Below are 24411 nucleotides of genomic sequence, written 5' to 3'. Positions count from 1 at the left end.
TAAAAACAAAAAAAGGAGCTGCAAGGGAATATAAGTAACCAAAAACACACACAATGGATGAAAAGAACAACTCTGAAAAGAAAAGTGCACCTACGACAAAGCGCAAGGCAAATTCAAAAGAAAAAAGGAGGAGAAAGGCAGCCGAACAATACGTGAAAATATGCGACAACAACGCAAATCTCGTCAACAAACAACAGCGAGTTGCGAAAAAATATCGAGACCATGAAAATAAGCTTTATAAAGACTCAGCATACTGTGGACGGGTGAGTGTTGGTAATGACAGGCAGGAACATGGAAATGTCTGTGTTCTCTGTTAACCTTGCGTCGAATATGAAATCTGATACAAATGAGGAGCTCGGGCAGGTGAGGTTACCGTGAATTTGAGTTTGAAGAGAAACAGAAGGTCAGCGCGATTACGTCGGCAGCGAAGTAAGGACAATGACAATAATCCAATAGTGCCAGAACGAGGTCCAGTGTCCGTGCTAGCAGAGTGGTGATGATATATGCTTGGAAACTTTTTCTGGACCCAATATATAATGTCACTGTTGGATCTGAAAAAGCTATTCCAGACCACCGATGCATATTCAACTTGAGTAAGACAGGGAAGGAAGGAAACAAGAGGCGAAAGGCAGAAAGGTAAACCAGATTAAGTGTCCGGAAGGCAGAGTGTTGCGTACAGCTTGCGGAAAGGTGTGCAACTTGCTGTTTTGCCATTGAAAGTCATGATCTTTGCATTAGCTGGATTCAAAGTGAGGTGATTATATTTGCACCATTTAGAAAAAGAAAACGGGCCAGACTGCAGAATACGACAGTCACCAACAGTATGAATTTCCTTAAAAATCTTGATGTCATTGGCATATAGAAGGAAAGTAGAATTCTGAATAACGGAAAGAGCGCCACTAATAAAATCTAAAAAAAGGAGTGTTCCTAATACTGGGCCTTGAGGGACGCCGCTAGTGGGTGTGTAGAAAGAAGGCGTTTGGCCATTGACATCAATATAACATTATCTATCAAGAAGATAACTGCGCAAGAGATTCACAGCTGACGAGTCAACACCAAAGTGATTAAGCTTCACCAGAAGCAGCGCATGGCTGACTACGTCAAAAGCTTTGCTGAGGTCACAGTTAATGGTGTCTACTTGCCCCCTCTTAAGTACCGGTGTGGAGATCTGCGTCAAAAATCTTAAGCGTGGCACAGACGCGAGAAATCGGGTGATAAGTCGAGACATCGTTTTTACAGCTAGACTTAAACACAGGAAAAACACGAGCAGTTTTCCACATGTGAGGCAAGGTGAAAGTATTCAAAGTTATCAAATATATATATATATATATAGATATATATATATATATGTATGTTAATAACAGTGGATTAATAATAATAATAATAATAATAATAATAATAATAATAATAATAATAGCAACACCTTTATGGCGAGTGCACGACGCATAGGCACGACGCATAGTGAGGTAATTACGAACCATTGAAAACTTCTTGTTTAGGCGGCAGTGGACATGCATGGCCGTGAATGTGTGTTTATGTGGTGAAGCTTTGTGGACATCGTTTATTCGAAAAAAAGGTCCAGAAAATATAATAGATTTTGAGAGTGTCGACATAAAGTTCGCGAAAACCGCTGAGAATTATATACTGGATTCTACTGAAGTATCAGGATTTGAATGTTAGGTGTGTACCTTCGTATGGAAGAGGAAGATGACGACGAAGATGTCTTAGAGAATTGGTTCAGACATTTTTTTAAATTTAGGAGTTTTCAAAAAGACGTACGCAATATGCTTTTATCACTGAACCATCTGAGTTCTTTCAGGTATCGTGGTCAAGATTCCACAGTCCTCAGATATTATTTGTGCAAGCACAGTTACAACAATTGGATGTGTCCATACGCCAAGTTTGTTATTCAAATGATGACCTCAAAATTGAGTTCGAGGACATATTTCCGAATCATGCTAAACTGTTACCAAGGTGAGATTTAATTAATATCTTACACGACCACCTACACCAACTAACCACTGAAAACGTAATAGCTACTGACGCTTCTGTGTGCAATGAGAAGGCGGGAGTGGGGATCTTCTCTGAATCTCCACAATGGTCTTACTCCCTTCGCCTTCCCGATTTCACACCTATATTTCAAGCAGAATTATTAGCGATTATATTAGCGTTACGAAAACTCCCCCAAAACGACCCATTAGCTGTTATTGTGACCGACTAGCTATCTGTAAGTGCAGCACTAACTGCATCTTTAGATACAAGAATTCAAAGAACATTTCGTTCGATGGTACCTCCGTACTTACGGAAAATATGTTTGCTTTGGGTACCGGGACATCATGGGTTACGCTTGAATGAAATGGCCGATTCACTCGCACGAGCTTCCCTCAACGGCCCTATCATATCTGTTTTGCCGACATCAGCTTATGTCACCGCGGCTAGGTACAGAAATTTCGCTATATCTCAAAACTGTGCAACATCCATACTAACACCGTCTTCTGATTTCCACCATCTTGGCTTCCCATGGAATAATAATTGGTGTCCTTCAAGACAATTGGAAGTTTCTTTTACAAAATTGAGATGTCGTATACCTCCTCTAAATTTTTACTTACACAGGTCTGGTCTCGCTATGTCCCCTCTATGTTCTTTTTGCAGTGCACCTGAAACTATCGAACATTATTTTCTCTCCTGCCGCCGCTTTATAAGAGAAAGAAAACTATTAGTACACTCATTCACCAAATTTGGGCTATCACTAACCTCACCAACCATTCTTTCTTTTGGTGCGACCCCACTGGTATCCAGCCACAGGGATGCTTTTCTTGCAATTTACAATTTCATTAGAGATACAAAAAGAGTATCTTGCTGACTTTCTAAATTTAGCAATATTTTCTATTATTTCATTTATTTACGTTAACTTATTTTATCAAAATTCTTAACAATATTTTCATCACACGTATAAATTACAGTTCTAGCCTCACGCTCCACAATAGAAATCTAGTTTGGCTTTACTTCTAAGCATACGAAAAACCGCCTGCTTCTTGGCCAATCCCCCATAGTGGATATGCGCCAATGTCTGGGACACAAGACAAGACAAGAATTGGTTGCCTGAAACCAGTCCCTAATTGTTCAGTTTTTCTCTCCGTCTGATAGCCTTTAAAACTTTCTTTGTGCTCTGTACTCGGCGTGGGACGACCTGGAAGCCCGGCCCACCCGGAGAAGCACATCAAGCGACCTTCTAGGCGCTCTGCGCCGTACCCACCACGACACGGAACATCACCGCCAGATGCACTCCACGCTGCCTCCATGGCGGCGGTGGCAGCTACTAGTCTTGCAGCCCCTGCAGTAGAGACCAGGGTCCTGCGAACAAGAGGCTACGCGACGAAGAGCCTTCGGGGCGAAAATGCAGAGGAGATGGACCAGGCATCCTTCACGGTAGTATCCTACAAGAAAAATAGAGGTGGTCTTGTCCCCGTTATCTTCAGGCCTACTCTAGAAGGAGTAAACCTATGGAATGGTAACCCTAACATCGTGGCATCAGCGGTTGTAACGTCGGCTCAAGAGAAAGTTCTCAGCCATCGCCTTAACAAGGACGGCAGCCTGATGGTTACAGTGGCCGCAGTGCCCGCCGCCAACCGTTTGCTCACGGTAACTGAGCTAGCTGGCGTGGCTGTATAAGCCCGTGTCCCATATTCATACACGGCCAGCTACGGCAAAATACACGATGTACCTCTCAGCTACTCAAATGAAGACCTAGAAGAGTATCTACGCGACCAAGACGGTCGTTACAGCAAGGAGGCTCACCACTTACACCCCTGAAGATGGCGGCAAGGTCAAAGAGACACGTTGTGATCTGTTATATTGGAATTCGTGAAGGATTCACCTTTACCTCAACAAGTTACGTTTGCATTCTGCAGTTACCCTGTCGCCGAATACGTCGGGGAATACGTCGAATACAAGTGGATAGAAAACTATTTAACAGAGCGGAGAATATTTATGAGTACTCCGAATGAACCTACACAGTCTTACGCAGTGGAGAAGGGCGTACCCCAGGGTGCTGTGCCCAGCCCACTCCTATTCAATCTCACCCTGATATACATAACACGAAACCTGCCGCGATGAGTACACATCACAATCTGTGCCGATGATATCTGCATCTGGGGCGCATCAAGTTTGCATTATCACCCAACAACGACTTCAAAAACACTACTGAAGCTCTCTATGTATTTGGTTCCCCGAGGTCTCCACCTCTCGTCAGAAACAAGCACAGCCATGGCTTTCACAGGAAAGAAAATGACCAACTATCCGCTGTTACTCGGTGGACGACCGCTGCCGTACGTACGGTCTCGGCGACTCCTTGGGATTGTGACAGACCGAAATCTCTCTTGGTCACCTCAGGTAAAAAAACTGCGTGCGAGGATTGCTGCAGCATCGCAAGTTTTCAAATTCATGGCGGGAACACGATGGGGCTGCAACTGCCGCTCAATGGTACTACTTGAAAAAGCCTATATTGAAGCCACATTGCGCTATTGCCTACCGGTGCTTCAGAGATTATCACCAGCAAATAAGCAGACTCTGGAAGCCACGTGGAACAACTGCCTGCAGATATGCCTGGGCTTCCCGAAGGGCTCTTCAGCCTCAGGAGCAGTAGCGGAAGCAGGATGTCTACCGCTAGTTGCCATCGTTTCCCAAAAAACGATGAGCACCCTTTTCGGCATGCGTTCCAAGGGAAGAAGCACTTCAGGTACCGCGCCCACGTAACCCACAGTAAGTCAGACTTCAGCCAAGCTGTGCGAATCTTGCACCTTCCTCCGATTATTCAACCACAGAAATTACTGCCTCCGACTTTTCCTCCCTGGACAGTTTCGCCTCTAGATATAAACCAGTTTGTACCCGGTGTAAATGGGACAAAGAGTCGCATGCCACAGGCCATGCTGCTGCAGACCACTCTCCTCTACTTAGCCGAGAAATATACTCGGCACACCCACATATACGCTGATGCCTCAACCACTCGGGCGACTTCCTCCTGTGCTCTTTATGTGCCCTCATCAAGACAAGTACTTTTTTATCGGCTGCAGCGGAGGACATCCTCAATGACAGCACAGCTTCACGGCATCAGAGAAGCTGTCCTCTATATACAGCGCCGAGCGCCCGATCAATGGGCGATTTTCACTGACTCTAAAGGAGCACTACAAACATTGTGCGGTGTGTTAAAGAAAACTAATCATCAGCCTGTTTCTTTCGGCATTGCGTACCTACATCACTTGGCCATTGCATCAAGCCACTGTATCAAATTTCAGTGGATACCGGCTCATTGTGGTATTCTGGCTAACGAAAAAGCAAATGAAGCGGCACGCGAAGGTCTTCAACACCAAAACTATAAGCGGATTTATTTCACTAGATCTGATGCTTCCCAACTAACTAAAGGACTTCCTTCTGAAGAAAAGGATTGGCTGTGGAACTTGCTGACCCAACATTACCCTTTCCTTTACTCCGTCGACCCAAATCTCAGATCCAGACTCCCATCAAACATTCCTCGCCATTTGGAAATTCTATATCATCGTCTTCGCCTGAACGCCGCCTATGAAAATGGCTTACGGTACCGCTTCGGGCAAGTGACAAGTCCAGACTGCAACAACTGTGGATCAGTTGAAACCGTCGAGCATATCCTCTTTGAGCGTCGAGCGTATGCCGACGAGCGTGCGTTCTATGAACATTTCATGCATTCGCTTACACAGAGATCTTGTCATTTGACTGTGCCTTAGGCCCTTTAGCCTGCCTCACACAACAGAGGCGCGCGATGAACTTTTTATTCACAAACTCAGAAAATATTCAAGTTGACAAACTTTAGTTCTACTCTGTCACCCTCATGCACCTTTCGCGAAGCGAATTCTGTCACCTCACTGTAGGGCGGTGCATACACCGAAGGACTTTACCATAGCACGCCGCTGCCCATGAGTAAGAAAACTCAGTGCCCAATTTTTTTTTTACTTATTCCTTTTTTTGCGTCTCTCTCCTTCTCTCTTTCTCTTCCCAATTCCCTTCCCCATGCAGAGTAGCATGTCAGTGATGTCTATACGCCGGCTAAAATATCTGCCTCTCTCTCTCTCTCTCTGTCTTTCGTATGGAAAACACAGTAACCACATCCCTTAAGATAATCCGACAGTAAGTATAGTTCACAAAAGCGGTGTGGAAGTAGTGGCGGTGGCTGTGTTGTTGCTGTATGCAGTGTTAGCCTGAGCGCCGCTGTCCTTGGCGCAGTGTTCGCTACCACTCGTCGATGAGTTCGGAAGCGTGTGAAAACGCGAGAAGACGGGACACCCCCTTTCGTGTTATGCGCGTTCATTCCGAGGATACGAAATATTGCTCACACACGTGAAAATATTCCCCTTCTCTACATTTCGCAGCAATAAAGCACCGGCAGTGCCAGATGTGCTGGGCGTCGGCCACTTCATTGCAGTCTGTGCAAATAGGAGCGCTAGCGCGCCCAGTCTCAAAATCCATGGTGGGGTGAACGTGGATCGGATCCGGATTCTTTACAAGAGCGCGGCTTAATTGTAGTTGAGTTACTGAATAAAACGCGGTTAAGCGCCGGAATTCAGAAGGAGTGGAAACGGCGATCTTCCTTAGACAGCTATTCATACTGCGGTACTCTGATTTTAGGGTGATGGTGGTGGCGGGTTGCATCAACAGATGCTTCATGAATTTCATGAATACGTGGTGTTAATTTTTTTTTAAGAACAATGAAGGAACAGTGCTAGAATGCCCCAGAAGAAACTTCTGCATTGTAGCAAATGTTTTAGATTAGCCTGGCGACGATGTGATTGTGACGATGCCACTGTGTGACGTCCACAGCTCGACGTCACAGAGTGTTGCCGTCCTACATGATGCCAAACGTAACGCTGCTGGCACATCCAATCATTTGGCTTCCAAGGTCTCCTGGGATACAAAGAAGGGCTACAATGTTGCAGCTGAACCAACGACGTAGTAATTTTTTCCCATTTGCTCTTATTTCGTATTCTGTTGCATTTACATGTAAACAAGTCGGTCCTCTGCTTATTTCTTGTGTGCTGGAATTTTCCAGCCGACCACTTTGTGGTCAGTAAGCACGTATTAGTAAGCCACGGTCATTTGCTAGAACGCAGAAGTTTCCTCTGGGACATTCTAGCATTGTTCTTTCAAAATAAAACAACACCACGTATTCATAAAATTCTTTTCAGAAGCCTGTTATGCTCATCATTAGGTGACATGAACAACAGAAAAGTGGCTAATCAGCAGCCCTTATTCCAGCTACCACTTATCGTGCGTGATATAAAACGAACAGAGCTTGTAGCTGTTCATCCGAGCAATAGAATTCTTTCAGAAAGACATCCTAACCCAATAAATATTACGAGGAAGAATGACTACGTGATTATACCATTATGAGGAGCCAAATTTAATTGTGCTGAAATAGACGCAGTCAGTGATTGCGGAAAGAACGTTTGACCTTTAGGATCATAACCACTGCCGTTTTGTTATATTTTGTGGAGCCTATGTGCTAGGGTAACACTAGTAATGCTGAAAACGTGCCCGAAAAGCGCGGTATGTATCCATTTCTTAATTGTCGAAGGGATCGTGATGAAAGCAGCAGTTTCGAGCGCAGGTTAGTGCATTCATCGGTTGATTACTGAAATACGTGGACGAATAAAGATTGCTTGTAACGCATATGGCAGTTGGTAAGAAATTATGAAAGGTACCTATCTTTCCGATATCCTCGAAAAGCAAGGTGTATAGCCAACGCTCTAGGCCAGTACTACCTTGCGGAGCCTAGGCTTTGACGATATGAAGTAAAATTAAAAGCAAGCCTGGGAGCAAGCCGCTCTACATCTACTGCATGATTCATACTCCAATCGAGTTTACATTTATACAGATGGCTCTTTGACTCTAACCAGCTTTATTGGTGCGGTAGTTATTCCGTCGATGTCAATCTGCAAGACGATCACGATCAGCGACGTCACAACATCGACAGAACTCGAACTTTCCGCCCTCCGTAGCGCAGTGCTATATTTGCAGCAATAATCACCAAATCATTGGGCTATATTCTGCGATTCAAAGGCACCCCCGCAATCACTTTTATCACCTCTGCGCCGCAGCCCATATGAAAAATTGGTAGCAGAGATACGATTCGGATCAAAAAACATTTATTGGGCTCTAGAAAAGAGATCTTCGCGGCTTCAGACGGCCTCTTCCATCTTCTGATGGATTCTTCTGTCTGCAATCACAGGGTTGGTGCCCTAGTCCAAGGCTCCACTGAGTATGGCCAACCCGCGAGCTCGCTCTACTAGGCGCTTTTGGCCGCTCAAGCTTACGCTGGAAAGCGTACTCTCCCACTGTTCCGCACTCGGGTTTTTAATTTTATAGGTAGTTGGGGACTCAATATTTTGCAGGCTCATGATATGTGGTATAGATCTGGTTTCTCTCCGCACCATGGGCACTTAGCCTCATACTGTGTAGGGAAAATTTTATTGAGAAGGTTTAGATTCGGGAAAGTACCCGTCTGCAGTTGTCGCCATGCAACAGCATCCTCTCTGTTTAGATCCTTATCTGGGGGTGGGTACTTCAGTCTGACCCCTTTATAATAATTTAGAATATCTGAGTAGCCCATGGGTACTGACTCGGGTTCCTCAAGGCTGGATGTGTCGGACGCCCGGTTGGTATGCCCTCGAGCTATCCTATCCGCCTCTTGGTTCCCTGTTATGCCAGTGTGCCCTGGTACCCAGATTATGGTATGCTGAACTTTGTTTCCCGGGTCGCATGAGCAGAGTATGTGGCGTGCTCTGCGCCCAATTCTGCCGTTTGTATAATTACGGCATGCTGCTTGAGAGTCTGTTAATATTGTTAGGGACCTGCCAGATCGATAGCCCTCCAGTGCTGCCAGAGCCACAGCTGCCTCTTCGGCCTCGACTACCGTGCAGTCCTGTAGTGATGCGCTGGTGATCTCCTTGAGGTCCGAATTAACCACCGACGCCACTGCTCTGCTGTTTTGTCTTCCGTCTTTGACGAACGTTGCCGCGTCCGTATACCTTGTGTTGTCCTTGTTCGCCAAGGTTCTCAGCACGTACTCCGCTCTTGCTTCTCTACGCGCCTTGTGCATGTTCCGGTCCATATTCTTGTGTATCGCTGCGACTCGCAGTGTACTGCGATACTTGTCCGGAATGGCCTCGGTACGTTCGATCTCTTGGATCATGTTGCCGCCGCCGTATCTTCGCAGGAGCGCCCTTTCCGTGGGGGTCTGCATCAACCTACGTGCCTGAGAGCATAGTAGTGCTTCTCTTAGTTCACTGAAGGTATTGTGCAGTCCCAGGGCCAGCAGTTTCTCGGTCGATGTGCACTGCGGCAGGTGAAGCGCAGTTTTGTACGCCTTTCGCAGTATGGCGTCCGCTTGTTCTTCTTCTTGCTTGATGCATTTGTGGTAGGGAAGGCTATACACCACTCTGCTAACCACGAGGCTCCTGACTAGCCTGAGTGTGTCGCTCTCCTTCATACCGTGTCTCTTGCTAGATACTCTGTTGATCATACAGGCTACCTGCATGGTGGCAGTCTTCAGCAGTGTCAGAGTATGATTGCACCGTTGATTGGACTGAAGCCACATCCCCAGGATCCGAATGGTGGTCTTCTCCGGAATGCGTTGTCCCGCGAGGTATACGTTGAGGCTGAGCTCATCGCTTGTAGGGACCGTTCGATTTTGTTTGCCTCGCCATACCCTTAGGAGCTCGGACTTCTCCGTCGAGCAGGCGAGGCCCCTGGCCCTAACGTAGGTTTCTACGCAGGTGGCCGCTTTTTGCAGGCACTCTTCTTTTTCGCTGAGCGATCCCCGGTTCACCCATACCGTGATGTCGTCAGCGTACATGGCGTGCCGTATGCCTTCAAGTTGTTCGAGTTGTCTTGCTAGCCCGATCATTGCGACGTTGAAGAGGATGGGGGAAATAACCGACCCTTGAGGAGTTCCCTTGTTTGGGGTGCGAAACTTCTCTGGGAGCAGTCAGATCAGAGATACGATTACGCAACCATTAAGCGGTGTACAGTGGTACTGCAACAGTACTGGCAATGCAAGTGCCGACAAAGCTGTCCGTAAGGCACATGGTGAATGTGAAAGCACCTCGATGCGATTGTCGAGAACGGATGCAGCACGGCACCTCAGCGGTCTTGCCCATAATATTACTGCAAGAAAATGGAACACGCCGGAGTTCACCAACCGGCGCCTAAATGCTATGGACCCGCATATGACGTTGCACCTTTTACCTGGTTATAACCGACGGGAAGAAACGCTACTGTGCCGCTTGCGAGTAGGAATTCCTTTCACAAACGTCTACTCATGCCTAATTGGAATGGCGGACAGTCCCAATTGCAACAGATGTGGCATTGAAGGAACGGCCAAACATCTCCTGTGTGACTGCCCTAGATATGAATATGAAAGGAGTGTCCTTCGGACAGCTTTGGGGCCCTTAGACAACAGGCCTATCACAGAGGAAAAGATCTGCTATGTGCAAGGCCACAAAGGCACTGGTACGTTTCTTCAAATGCACAAGCCTGTATGACTGCCTGTGACTGACTCAGGGATCAACGCTTGTGTGTGTAACAGTGAAAATTGTGAACTTCTGTCTTCTTTCTCCTCTTTCAATCCCCTTTCCCCCTTCCCCAGTGCAGGGTAGCCTACCGGGCTCAATCTGGTTAAGCTCCCTGTCTTTCCGTTGACTTCTCTCCCTCTCCCTTTCTCTCTCTCTCTCTCTAGGAAAACAGCAGCAGGTAGGGATTACATAGCAAATGCGTGTAGCTGATGTTGTTGCTGAGAGTAAGAGGAAAAAGTAAAGCTGGGATGGTCACGTAATGCGCAAAACGGATAACCGGTTGTTCCTTAGGGCTAACAAAATGGGTGCTAACAGAAGGAAAATGGCCTTCAGGGGCCGCAAAGGCTTAGATGATAGGATGGGATTAGGAAATTTGCAGGCGTATGAGGAACTTAAGATAAAGCTTAACTGGAGATCGCTGCGAGAGTCCTTCATCCTGTAGTGGATCGAAAGGAAGCTGATGATGATGGTGCTGTTGTTGTTGACGGCGACGATGATGATGATGATTCTGAATATCTAAATTATGTTATTGAGAACTTAACAAAAAAGCAAATGTAGCCCATGCATGTCGTTTTTGCCATTGGAAAAACTACATTGCAATTTTATTTTTCGTATGTTTGGTGCGTGTTGACTCTACCGAACGTCGTTGCTGTCAGCTCTCTCTCTCTCTCTCTCTCTCTCTCTCTCTTTTGTGTGTTTCTTTTTTAGTTTCGGTTCTTTCTCACAGGATGACAGGGATAAAGACATCGCTGCAGCTCGCGCTCACCGCTTTGGAAGTGTTGCCTAGAGAATTAACTGAGCGAGGGAGCACGATGCACCTGTTTTCTGTCGATGTTAGTTCCCTAGTAATTGCAAAAGGATCAGCCACACGGGGCGTCCGAGTTAGTGTCGCTCTCAAAAGGATTTCTTTCGAAAGACGCGAGGCGTGCGGCTGTGTTTGAGTTCGGATATACCGGAAGCAAAATGAACTCCGTTGCTTAGCACGGAAAGCGCAGCTTGTTTTCGCCTGGCCGCTTCTAAAGCTTCGGTCTCCTGTGTCTGTAGCCGTGCACACAGCGGCGATCCCTATACCACCGGAAAGCACTTCACCTCTGAAGAACAAAACAGAGAAATGATGGTATTAAGGCTTACACAAAGCTGGCGAAAAAGTACAGAACTAGAATTTCGGTGGCCCAGTTCTTGTATCGGCTGTTTCTAACGGGGCAAGGTCGGGGCGAGTTCGTGGATCGACGTCTCTACTTCGGCGCTTGGGCGTGTGTGCGCCCGTTAATGCGTCTGTATATATTGTGTACTTCTCTGTCTTCGCCACTCGAGGCTCTGGACGCGCCATCCGGGCGTGTCTTGGTGGGTGGCGAGACCCTTCAAAGCAGACCCTTCAAATCCCAACCCCGTCCGCGATAAAACATTACAGCAGAACGTCGTCTAGTTTACTCCGTTTGCGCAAACACACACATACACTCACACACGCACATACGACACGTTTCTCGCGATAGGTGAGCCTGTCTCTGACGCTACGTTCGAAACCTCTAACGCAGTTCTCTGAAGAAACAAAAAATCACGTAAGGAGAAAACAAAATTGGAAACCAGTAGCGTACAAGAACGCGAAGAAACGGTCGGGAGGAGCTCTTATTTCTGTTCACGGCTCCTTCTCCTCGCCACTTAAAGTGCGTCGCCCGTGACGCGCCATTTCAGCTGAGTGTATAAAGACTGAGAAAACAGTCGGCGGATAAACAAGGCTCGGCGACGACGCGCTTCACGTGCTCTTTTTCGCGTGGAATAATTTCGTCCATTATTTCCCACGTTTCTCTGTTTTCATTGCGCAGTTCTTTGCTGCGCCGCTATCACCGTGCTCTCCTCACAACCCTTATATTCCGCGCGCACCCTTTCAACCCATTCTGCTGCTGCCGAGGCTCGGCGCGCGTTTCACGCTGCAGTTGCACTTTGGCTGCGCCGGGCGCCCATTTGTTCGCGCGCGCCTTTTTTTCCGTCTCTCCCCTCCGTGCCTCCTTTTTCTCCTTGTTTCGCTTTGGCCGCATCGCGAGTCGCGGCGCTCGCGGCGCTCGCTTATAGATAGGCCGCTCACACGGTCAGGAGCTCTTGCCGCGGGGCAAATAATAAATGGCCTTTTTTTTAAAAATGAAAAAAGAAAACGCTATATCGCTAATGGAATCGTTTGGCGCGTTCCCGGACCGCCGAAGTCTTATCAGCTGGGAGCCTGATAAGGCAGCGTTTCTTATCGTCATTCCCGCCCGTGTTCTTGGACGTCCACGACGAGCACGGACATAAAAATTGTCCGCTCGGCGGACAAGCGCTAAACGACGACGCTTCTTCCTTCTCCTCCGACTCTCTTTCCATAGTGGGCCTGTGCTTCTCCTGCTGTGAATTCGTGCGCTTGCTTTGCGTTTACTGGTCCCGTCTTAACGCGCAGCGCAGCTCGCCGAGTGAAACACGAGCGCGGCAACGCCGCGGGCGCCACAGGCGCCACCACTGCCGTGTATGCACGGAGTCTCACCTAAGGGCGCCATGAACCATTAACTCCATTCTACGAAAGCAGCGCTCTCGCGATGCGCCACGCCGACGCACCAGCGCGGCACTGATGGTTTCTCGCTGCGGTGGCGCAAGATGGCGCTGCAGCTATGCCGGGTTTCCGGAACAAAAGAAAGTGAACTGCCATAGCGGTCGGATAAGCGAGCCGGCACATACATGGCTCGCTTCTGGTTAGCTGTAGCTTTTCGTAGCCCGTTCCTTTAGCACCGTGGCCATCTCTCAACATTCCCTTCTTGTCTCTCGCTTGGCGACTCTTTTGTGCACGTTGATTTATTTTATAGCATCTTAGGCGTTCGCTTCGCGCTTGCGAGACGGCAAGCACCGCTCGTTTCATGTTTCGCGAGGAGCCGCGCACCACTCATGTTTTGTTTTTTCTGAACAAGTTTGTGCTTTTTGGTTCCACGCTCCTTTCCATTTTGTCTTGATTACGCACGTCGAAAACGAAGACTGACTAACGTTAGACTGACGTGCTTTTACATTTTCATGTTGTTAACACCGACCGGCAACGCCCGGTGCTATGTTGTTTCGCCTACGAGAGCTTACCGATAACTCTTCCGCTAAATTAGATGTTGGATTGCGCAACATTCTGACGGAACACCCAGAACAGAAACACACACAACGGTGTGCTACTTGCAACTATCGATTTATTCCCTTGTCAGCGGAATAAATTTTCGCAGTAGCAGTTGCGTTACAGCAAGCGCGTCTGAGAACACTTATTGCTTTTCCAGGTTGGTTGGTTGGTTGGTTGGTTGGATTGATCTTGCAGGCATCGTTTCCCCGGTGCCTAGTCTGTGGTGTTAAGCGTCAAAAGTGCGGCTTCTTGCTTTTTGAGGTTGGTCCGTCTATAACTTTTAGACCTTCTGTCCTCTTTTGTTGTAACTGCTGCTGCCGAAGGCACTGCCGAAAAGTGTTTTAAAAGTGTTTTATTTGTCATCTCGTCGTACGCAGAACTAGCAACAAGGTTTGAGCAGTGAAGCTTGGTCAGAAAAATCGATGGAACAAATAGTAAACAATTTTGTTGAGGAATGTACAGACAAAAGTGGATCTGCTGATACAGTCGTCGACGAGTTAAGAGCAGAAGTTCTGAATGTACGCCTTAATCTGAATATACGCCAAGATTAAACTGACCTTGCGGGCTCCTGCGAGAAGTGACCGATGAGTGTAGAGACGTCGGCAAGGAGTTCTACACTTAATCTAACAACCCCATGATCTTACTGGAAACGACAGAAGTGCACTATACTACGAAAATAATTTATTCTTACGACACATCTTAGCGCCTGACTGATGGAGGCGAATGCACTGGCTCAAAAGCATGTTTCAGTCTTTATGCGCATGCTGTTAAAGTATGCTACTAGCTCAAGTAAGCACACGAATTTCCGATTGAGTTTCTCTCTTTGGTTGCTCGTGCTGTATAAGCAAGCCATTCGCGCGCCACGCCACAGCCATGCCATCAAGACGATAGGACTACGAACTAGCCTTGGCGAGCGCATTGCTGGTGGCTCAGGACGACTTCGTTGCACTGACTGGGACGCGTTTAGCACACTGACTGAGACAGTTTGGCAAATCTGAGAAAGTTTACAAATTTTTGTCATAAACGATAACCGATGCGCGAAAGACCAGCGCCAAATTCCTCAAGTTGCCAAAGTTGCATTCTGTGGCTGACGCTCATATTGAAGGACTTCGCTAGGCGCCGCAAAGCAGCGAGACGTGCTCCCCAGACGCTTTCTGAGGATCAGAGTCCTACAGCGAGGCGTACGTTAAAGCATGCCGTAGCGCCGTCCAGACAAACTAGCCAGAAGGAAGCTTAGGTCATTTTTTTTTTTTTCTGATAGCTTGACATAGGGAGCCGACTTACGAGAACGTGGAGCTTTTTGCGCAGCTTAAGAACTCCGCCAACTCAGCTACATCGTTTTAGCTCTGTTTCTTCTCATTGAAGCAGTGTCAAACTGGATGTAGTGGGGACTGCTGCAAGATAACTACGCCGCCGACGACTGTGACAGCGCTAATGCCAGCTCGGAACCAACATACTTCGCCCAATACGCCGCTGAAGAGTTTTTTACTATGGACTTAGTAAAATGCTCATCAGGGGGGTCCTTTACATATCCAACAAACATGGTGAGGCTACACTTCACAAAGTGTCGCGTAGAGTAACTCAAGGCGGAGTTTTGAGCCTCACACTGTTCAACATTTGCACGAGTGGGTTTGAGGAATACGTGCCGCGCTCTGTACACATTTCGCTTTATGCAGATATCACGTGCACGTGTTGTGCGGGCCGCAGCACGCGTGTACTGTGACCTGAACTTCGTCACCTGCATTGAAAAGTCCCCGCGTAGTCAATTGCTTAAAATGTCACCGGAGACGTGTGCTGCGATACCGTTTACGAGGCGAGACATCGTACCCTATGTCCTGAAAGTTGAAGGCACCCGTATGTGTTATGTCGCCAGTCAAACATTTCTATGCGTGAATTCTGGTAGACCGTTGACATGGTCGCGACATAACATGCGACATCTGAAGGAAATGTTTGCATCTTTTTCTCACATCTTTCTGTGTGCTTTCTTGGAATGTTGGTGGATGCTCCGCTTAGTCACTTCTGCGATACGGGGTGTTTCACGTAACTTTAGCCAAACATTAAAAATATACAAATGCCACGTAGCCAGGCCGAACCAAGATAATGTTGTTTGCCGTCGCTTGGAGATATTCAGATTATTTTTTGCATTCCGCCTAATGACGTAATTAGTATTAATTAATTATTGAACTTCTCAGTTATTATAATTAGATTAGGAGTTTCAATGAGAAAATTGTACAGCAACATGAAAAACTGCCGATATAACTTTCTGTTGATCAATACGTGACCGTGCCAGAGTTCAAGAGACAGAAGGGGAGAAAGATAAAAGCATTGGAAACGCAGGGAGGCTAACCAGAGGATATAACCTGTTGACTACACTTTACTGGGGAAGGGGGAAAGGGGTGCGAAAGATGGTAGAACAAGAAAAGAAAACAGGGTGAAAGTGTCGTACAAGAACCTTTGATCTAGCATTCATGCAATTTACGCTACAGCTCATCTTGTTCCGCAACAAAAAAATGCCGTCACATCCACACCGACGACTCTGTAACGCCTGCTTCATCTGCTATAGCTGTTCTTCCATGTATATATGTGCTATTATTTACGTAACGCTGACCCACATAGTCACGGTTCTGGACGCACTGCGTGCAGCTGTCGTGCACTTACATATTAAAACAGCCATCGAGCTCCAGAGACATCCCTACAGATTCACGTGCAACCTTGTTATCCTTGAAGTAGCAACGCGCTTATGACCATTTTTTCAGTGACATCTAGTGTTAGCACGTCCAAGGCATGCACAACATATTACTGCAGTGACTGCCCTCTAACTCTGGCATAGCGGGCAATGTAGGCACAAAGTACGCTACTCATTCAGCAAACAAGCACACAGCAACTCCTCAGAAAAACCTGTCTCTAGGACTGACGGATCAGCTATTGTGTCTTCTTTTGCGTGGCATTCACTGCGTGTTAACTGTAGCGACTCGGAGATAGAGAGATAAGAGTGGAAAGGCTGTTAAGGTAGGTAAACCAGATGCACGCCCGGTTTGCTACCCTTCACGGGGGGAAGGGGATACAGAGATGAAAAGAAAGGGAACATTTGAAGGTGAGCACCGAGTCAATACACGGCCACCAAGACCTGTCGAATTGCGGTACTGCAATAATGATTTCGTGGCTTTCTGTGCCATCGACGTGCACGGTGATGATCCAACGATCTTGATTTTCGAAAATGGTCGAGATTTCATTCGGTTCAATGCTGTTTGGAGAGGTTCACGCTCGACGCCGTACCGGGGACAGACACAAACGACAGTGCGGACTTAAGACCCAATGTGCGACTTCGGCATGTCATGTGTCCTTACTGACTCCAATTCTTGTCTAACATTTAGTGAGGATCGAAGGGTGATGACGCGGCCCAAGCTCAAGGCATTCTGGGATGAGGACGCCTCTCCAAAGCTTCACTTATGTAATAAATATATTTATTCTCTCTCTCACTCTCTCTCCAGAGGCGATGCCATCAGTGCAGAGGAAAGTGTGTAGAGACGTTTTACGGGGCCACTGAGTTTTTGCCACTTCTGTACAAGTCGCTTTGATAGTGCCTGTTATACCGTTATTCCGAACTCCAATCAGAATATACTGGAAAATTTATCAAGAAAATTTATCTGTCAAGGTTTACACGGAAATCGCACCCTTCCTGGTATAATGAGGAAGCGCTGCACTCAGCTGACCATATAATCTTTCTGTGCGAAGCAGTAGGCGCCCATAGTCCACGCAAAATCCCTAATGTGTGAGTACAGATGCATTCGAAGGGCCAAGCAATTCCAACTTTTTACGGATCGCTCCGTGAATGCTGACCCTTTCACATGTCAAATCGTCTTTGTGATTCCAGGTCTAAACATTGTGTGGACATGTCGGTTCAGGTTTTTAGTGTATACTGCCTTTAATTACTTCTGCTGTGTTTAAATTTCCGACCTTTGTAAACTACAAACTTTCATAGCGTTCACTGACTTGAGGAGTGCCCCAGAGAGTATTCGACGTCAACGTGGTCTCTATATTAACGAGTTTTGGTATGGATTCATTGGATCCTCCAAAACAGCAACGAGAACGAGGAGTCGAAGAGTAGTTCCAATGAATCTCGCCATACCTGGACATCTCAAGAAATGCAGCTTCTGAACGCTAGGCACGAGAGACATGGGCACAGTGAATTGCACTCCAGGCGCCACAGTGCAGGCCTACTAAAAATTATTGGTCGAGTGGCACTTCTCATTACGGCAACCATGTTTTGGGCAACTCTTCGAAGCCCCGAGCATAAGCTTTCCTCTTGTACTTGCTGCGGACGGCGTCATCTCACAGGCAAGACGTCGCTGCACAAGACAAGCCTTGCTTTGCATCCGAAGTCCTCTAATTTTAGTAGAATGGCTAACATCGCGCTGCTTACAACCGAGAATACGACACTTTGACCTCAACTATGCAGTCTGGACTTTTCTGCATGCTATGTTTCAGCGCTTATCTATCCAGAGAGGCCCGAAGTTCCTTCGGCGGAAAGATAGGCATTCCTGAATGCTATTGCATGTATGGTTAAACTGACTATTTGTGTGAGTGGTGATTTACCCCAAGTACGCGGTGCCCATGTTGTGCAAATGCCGGCAGTTTTCACTGGCTTGGTCCACCTGTCACAAAAAAGAAAAAAAAAAGAAAACACTCTTGCACACAAACGTGTGCGTGCGCAATCTAAGGTCGGCGTTTTCTTACTTTCGCGGCCGGTTTCCGCCTCGAATTGCGCACGTTACTTGTAGGTGTATCCAAACATTGCGTCTGTGACTGGGCGATTGCTTCGGTTTTTGCCAAATAAAAGCCAACAACCTGTTCTTTATTTGCGATTGCTGTTCGCTCTTTGCGCGAGGCGAAAGCAGGTTGCCCCAGTGCACGGGCGCTCACGTGGCCACCCCCAGTGGTTGCCGGTAGACAATTCGAGGAAACGGAATGGGCACACGTGTGTATCTGCTTCGCCCTTTCTTTCCCGCGCAAGGAGGTATCGATTTTCGCTTTGGGCCATTGCTGTTCCGGCATCGTCCTTGTGCCCGTGGATGCAAATAGCCTCGAGGTTCGCCAGACCTCCGACGTGGAAGAGGCGTAAGGTGGAATGCCTTGCGAAGAAGCACGCCACTCGACGGCAGCCTCTTCGTGTGGGGGAGCTTGCAGAGCGTTGCAGGTAACGCAAAAAGGTCGGGGGGTGCAGCATCCGCATATGTTGATGCGTTGGGGCTTATTGAGGCGATTTGCTGCTGATTGCTGCTCAGCAGGTTCGAGTGACTATGTAAGAAGGCGTTGCGGTGAGATAGAGAGCAAGAAACGACAGGGTATCGGTAGTTCGACGCGGACATTAGCGAGCGAGGGGCTGGTGTGTTTACACACAACGCCATCTTGGTCCCTTGTAGCGTCTTGCGTCACTGATTAACTTTTACTTTGGCTCTAAAGTCCTAAAAGAACGCTTGATTTATTCAGCGGGCTAAAGTAAAATGAGCGAGATTAACAGCAACCATCTGACCTTGTTCAGCGCACAAGCTAAACGAACATCGCGGGTGTTCTTCCACGTTGCCGCCTTCTAAATGCTGCAGCTATGGCAGTAACTTGGGGGATCTATCAGACTTATAAACACGAGCAATAGGCTTCCCGAACCGCCACACAGTATGAGTGTGGGGGTTACTGTCAGGTATACTCTCTGTGTCGTATCTCGGTGCTCTTCTTTTCTTTTCGTTTAATTCTTTATCGGTATTCCCTATGCAAGTGCAGAAATCAAGAAACGCAATGCATCGTTTTATAAGCGCACCCAATGACGCACTTATGCGTACAAGTTAATAAACATAGTCACATTAGTCTTACAAGCATGTGATTTCATTAGATTCCCTTATATGTGACGCATGCACAGAACGTAATATCTTAATAAACAAGCAGTTTAGCCGATTCATGCACAAAGTAGTGCGGTACAGTATACTGAGAACAGTCGTGAACGCACCCGTTGAAGTAGACATGGTTGCCGGTGTTTGTCGGACGCATTGTTTTCGCATATTGGATAGTGCCATCTTCCTTGAGTTGCTACAACAGTGCGAAGAACCGTGCAACTTTCTTTTGTCGTTCGGAAGTGGCACTTTGTAGTGCTAAAAGCGCGTTCCCGTTTTTTGTGTCTTTGCAGTCTGGCCTGCCCGTTGTGCCCGCCTTCCCGCCTTCTATCCTTTCTCGGCCCCTGGAAGGACACCGCGTCTACCCAGGAACTCCCGCTGTACGTTGTAAACCCCCTGGTTAACCCTAGGCTCCCGGCCGACGTGACCCGAGACAGGCGCCGCAAAGATGGCAGCGTTCGTAGCAAAGCAGATGATGGGCAGCAAGCTCAATGCCGTCAAAGGTCAGTGCCTTTTTTTTTTTCTCTTCTTTTTGCACCCCAAGGCTGATATGATGTAACAATTTTTATTCCGAATCTATGCCTTCTGGGGCTTGGTCCGAGCAACGTCCTGCCCACATTGTCAACAGGATATGATGATCTGAAGCGGAAAACAATTAGCATGGTGATTGGGTCAGGAGAACAGAATCGTTACATTGTATCGGCTCAATACTCATTCACTGTCCGTAATTTGAAATCGATAGTCCGACGACATCTCGTCTGGTAGGGAGGAGGCATATTGCACGAATGAAATAGTAAAAATACCGACCAAAAAGGATAGGTTAGCTTGTAAAGTGTTTCGGCTTCCGTACAGAAGCTGAAACGTCTTACAAGTATTTAGCGTGTCCTTTTCGGCCGGAATCTTCACCATTTCATTCGCTCAACTCTCCGTAATTTGTGCCCAAAAATTATTTGCCCTGACGAATTGCAGATCTGCGAGTAGTACATTAGCGAAAAGTTCACTCTGAGGAATATTAAAAAAGATTAGAAAATGAACGTATCACTTCCATAAAAAATTCAGCCGACTTAAGTTCTCTTTAATAATTAAAATATGTTTTATCATTAATTATGCTTCCATTTATTTTATTTTCGTTTTCAAGCCCTCTAGTCCGCGCTCTGTTTTCGTTATGTGAAAAGCTGAATTTACTATCTCTGCGCTGATACTTGAAATAACCGCTTCAGTTATGTTTATTTTTCCTTTCTATACCGTTGAATATTCAAATTATCTATGCAAGGAGTTTTACGGTTCACGTGACTGCTTAAACACGTAGCAAACTACAGCTGTTCCTAAATAAAAAAAGAAGGGGGAGAAGGGATAGCGCGGCAAACTTTTTATCGAGATAGCTTTCTCAGTCTTTCTAGACTTATGTCACAATCTGACCACGTAGGCATTAGAGCTGCAAAACTAAGGCCTTGCGGCCTCATCAAGGGCTCGTACTTCCCTCGTGTGAACCACGTGGAATTTCTTTTATAGGTTGTTTATTTTGATTTCGTTTGTGTAACTGAAATAAAGTGTTCAACAATACGCCTCGGATTTCCTTCAAAGACCCAGCACATGTCTGGTAACTAGTGCTTTGAATTCTAAGTGCGCGTGCTTTAACGATCATGTAAGTTTCAGTTCATTATTCTGAAAATCTGTGCGCGCGCTCTTAATGCATACTTTCAAGTTTGTGATTTCTAGTAGTCACCCTGCATTTGCTGAGGTCAACATTAGGAGGAGCCGGTGTTGGCATGAGTAACTTGGTGTAAGCGTTTCCCGAAGCGAAAGTTTAATCTTAAATCCAACGAAAAAGGCAAGTATGTCGACAGAAAGAATGGCTTTATTGAATTTCTACCTTCGTGACAGTGCCAGTGGGTTTGTCTTCTAATACATCTATGCACACGCCTAAAGAATCGTCGCCCACCGTTGCCGACGCAGAATAATCGGCTGTCGCCAACAGCTGCGTGCCTTCGCGAGACGTTTAAGTACGACGATCGTGCATCCACGCGCAGACATCGAATCACATGGAAGCGACCATATTCCGACGTACCTGAAGATCAAGGGACTATCTAAATGCTCCTCCACGACCCTCCGGCGAATTGACTGGTCGGCGTTTCGGTCGCACATGGAGGAAGTATGTCAGCAGGAAAATCATTCAAGTATGGAACACGAAATTCAAAAAGCCATGCAAGAAACTACGCGTGGTTTTCAGCCTTTCCCGAAATATGAAGAATTTGAAGCCGAACTGCAGCGACTACCAGCGATTCGCCGGCGAGCGCTGAAAGAAAATACAGGAGAACTAAATCCATCCACGATCTCAGAGAGGCAAGGCGGATGCAAAAGAAGATTCAACGCCGCATTGATGCACTACAATCTCAAAGATGGAAACGTTTCTGTGAATCATTGGATCCACGTCAGTGATTATCTCAGATATGGAGAACCGTGCGTGGACTTCGCGTATAACCGCAACAGCGTGTTCCTTTCAAATCCCTCGCTTTGCACCAAGGTCGCAGCGAAATTGACATTGCTGAAGAATTTTGCTCAAGACCTGCCAGCTTGTAGCTCCAACGCGCACTTACACCAGGTGCCACTCCTGTGCCACGGTATTCCCTCATGGATGTAATGTTTTCGGTGGAGGAGCTTGAAGCAGCACTGGCGACTTGCAGGCGATCTTCGTCACCTGGGCCCGACGGCGTTACCTATGCGGCGCTCACCAATCTTGGGCAGAAAGCACGACTCATGCTGCTAAACCATTACAACGAGTCTTGGCGCAACGGTTTGGTTCCACGTGAATGGAAATGCAACCCCTTGATTCCTCTTCTCAAACCTGGTAAATCACCGTTAGATTTGTCATCGTACCGCCCTATCGCTCTGGCCAGTTTCATAGGGAAAATAATGGAAAGAATGATTTTGACGCGCCTGGAATGGTACCTGGAAAATTCCAACGTGTACCCAGATGCTATGGCTGGCTTCCGGCGTGGGCGTTCATCCATAGATAATGTCATCGATTTGGTCACGTTGGTTCAACATAAAAAACGTCTGAAACGACTCACTGCGGCGTTATTCCTTGACATAAAAGGCGCCTATGATAATATAGCACATTATGGCACTATAGAGGCTCTGAATGAAGCCGGAATCGGTGGCCGCACTTCTCAGTGGCTGTGCAGTTATTTGACCGACAGGCATTTCTTCGTGATGACCTAGGATGGCGCCACGACTCAACACCAAACGTTCCGTGGAGTACCACAAGGCGGATTGTTGAGCCCATTCAACCTAGTGCTCGTTGGCCTAGTCAGATGCTTGCCCAACACAGTTTAAGTATCAATATCTGCCGACGAAATTTGCATTTGGGCGTCTGCTGTAACACGACTGCAGGTACGAGCGCGGCTACAAAAGGCAGCAACGTTAACATCACTGTACTTGCGAAAACAGAACTTAGAGCTGTCTTCAGAGAAATGCTGCCTTGTTACATTCGCTCGGAAAACAATGAAGCGTTACTCTGTAAATGTCAATGGGCAAGTAGTTGCAAATGGACGGAAACACCGCTTCTTAGGGGTAATCATCGACCGCGACCTATCATGGAGCCCGCACGTTTCATACCTAAAGAAGAGGTTAATGACAATAATACATCTCCTCAAATTTCTTGGCGGAAAGCCATAGGGCACATCGGTGCGGTCAATGCTGCAGCTTTATAACGCCTTGTTCCTCGGTTTCGCAAGATAAAGCCTCCCTGTGCTTGGTAACACCTGCAAAACAAACCTGCGTATACTCCAGGGACTACAAGCTCAAGCCCTAAGGACGTGTCTCGGTCTTCCGAAGTGTGCGTCTACAGCGGCAACGATTGTCATAGCTCGAGATCACCCAATATCAACGTACTTGGCAACCGACGCTCTCAGGGCGCATATTCGACACGTTGCCCGACTACCTTCTCACCATCTTGCCGCTCTACCCGCAGAAAGGCCACACGCAACTTTCAGTCGTATAATCGCTGCCAATCGTACCTCATTGCCATCGAACTATATGCCTACAGCAAGATCATCCTCACCTTTATGGTGCCTGCACAGACCTAAAATACGCCTCACCATCCCAGGAAGGAAGGAAAGAAAAAGTAGAGAAGGAAAGGAAGCGAGGTTAACCAGTTTAGCTTAACCGGTTTGCTACCCTACACATGGGAGCGGGATGGGGGAGATGAAAGATGGGGAGGAGAGAGAGAGAGCACATAACACAGCACACACATCGTCAATTACAGTCCTTCACTCTTGCGCGGTACGTGACATCACCATCACAACCGCTTGCCCAAGCTAGCATGCCGTCGTTTGCCCTGAAGCAGGCCACATTAGAACTTTTACATGAGGCGCACAGTCGCCGCGTACACGTTTACATCGATGGCTCAGTCACATCTGCAAGTTCAGCTGCTGCTGTGGTGATACCAGCAAGCTGCGTCAAAATACAGCTAAAAACGTCACATGTATCATCAACGACAGCTGCTGAACTGGTAGCCCTGCGTGCGGCTCTTCATTTCATTCAGGAGGAACCACCCCATGCATGGTCAGTCTTCTGTGATTCCAAGGCAGCCTACAGAGTGTACTCTCATCACTGCGCTATGGATCACATGAGCTGCTCGTCGCAGAGATCAGAGAAGTCCACCATCGCATAGTTGATGAAGGACATGCTATAATATATCAGTGGTTGCCTAGCCACTGTGGCATACATGGCAAAGATCGAGCAGACGCAGCTGCCCGATCTGCCCATGACAGTGTCAACTGCGTTGCCATTCCTCTTTCGAGAG

The 24411-nt window shown here is 47.2% G+C and overlaps 1 protein-coding gene across 4 annotated transcripts in view; it reads left to right on the top strand.

The window, feature by feature from the left end:
* Nucleotides 1-24411, top strand: part of cpx (synaptic transmission protein complexin) — a 594949-nt gene that overhangs the window by 415442 nt on the left and 155096 nt on the right. For all 4 annotated transcript variants that reach the window (XM_055061411.2, XM_055061410.2, XM_055061412.2 and 1 more), the window contains one exon: nt 19898-20107. In XM_055061411.2, the coding sequence (XP_054917386.1) occupies nt 20053-20107 (55 nt within the window). In that variant the 5' untranslated portion in view covers nt 19898-20052. The remainder of the gene's footprint in view (nt 1-19897; nt 20108-24411) is intronic.

This window comes from Dermacentor andersoni, chromosome 1 (genome assembly GCF_023375885.2).
Source record: "Dermacentor andersoni chromosome 1, qqDerAnde1_hic_scaffold, whole genome shotgun sequence".
Lineage (NCBI taxonomy): Eukaryota > Metazoa > Arthropoda > Arachnida > Ixodida > Ixodidae > Dermacentor > Dermacentor andersoni.
Note: the sequence above shows the minus strand (reverse complement) of the source record. Positions and strands in the feature narration are given on the sequence as shown.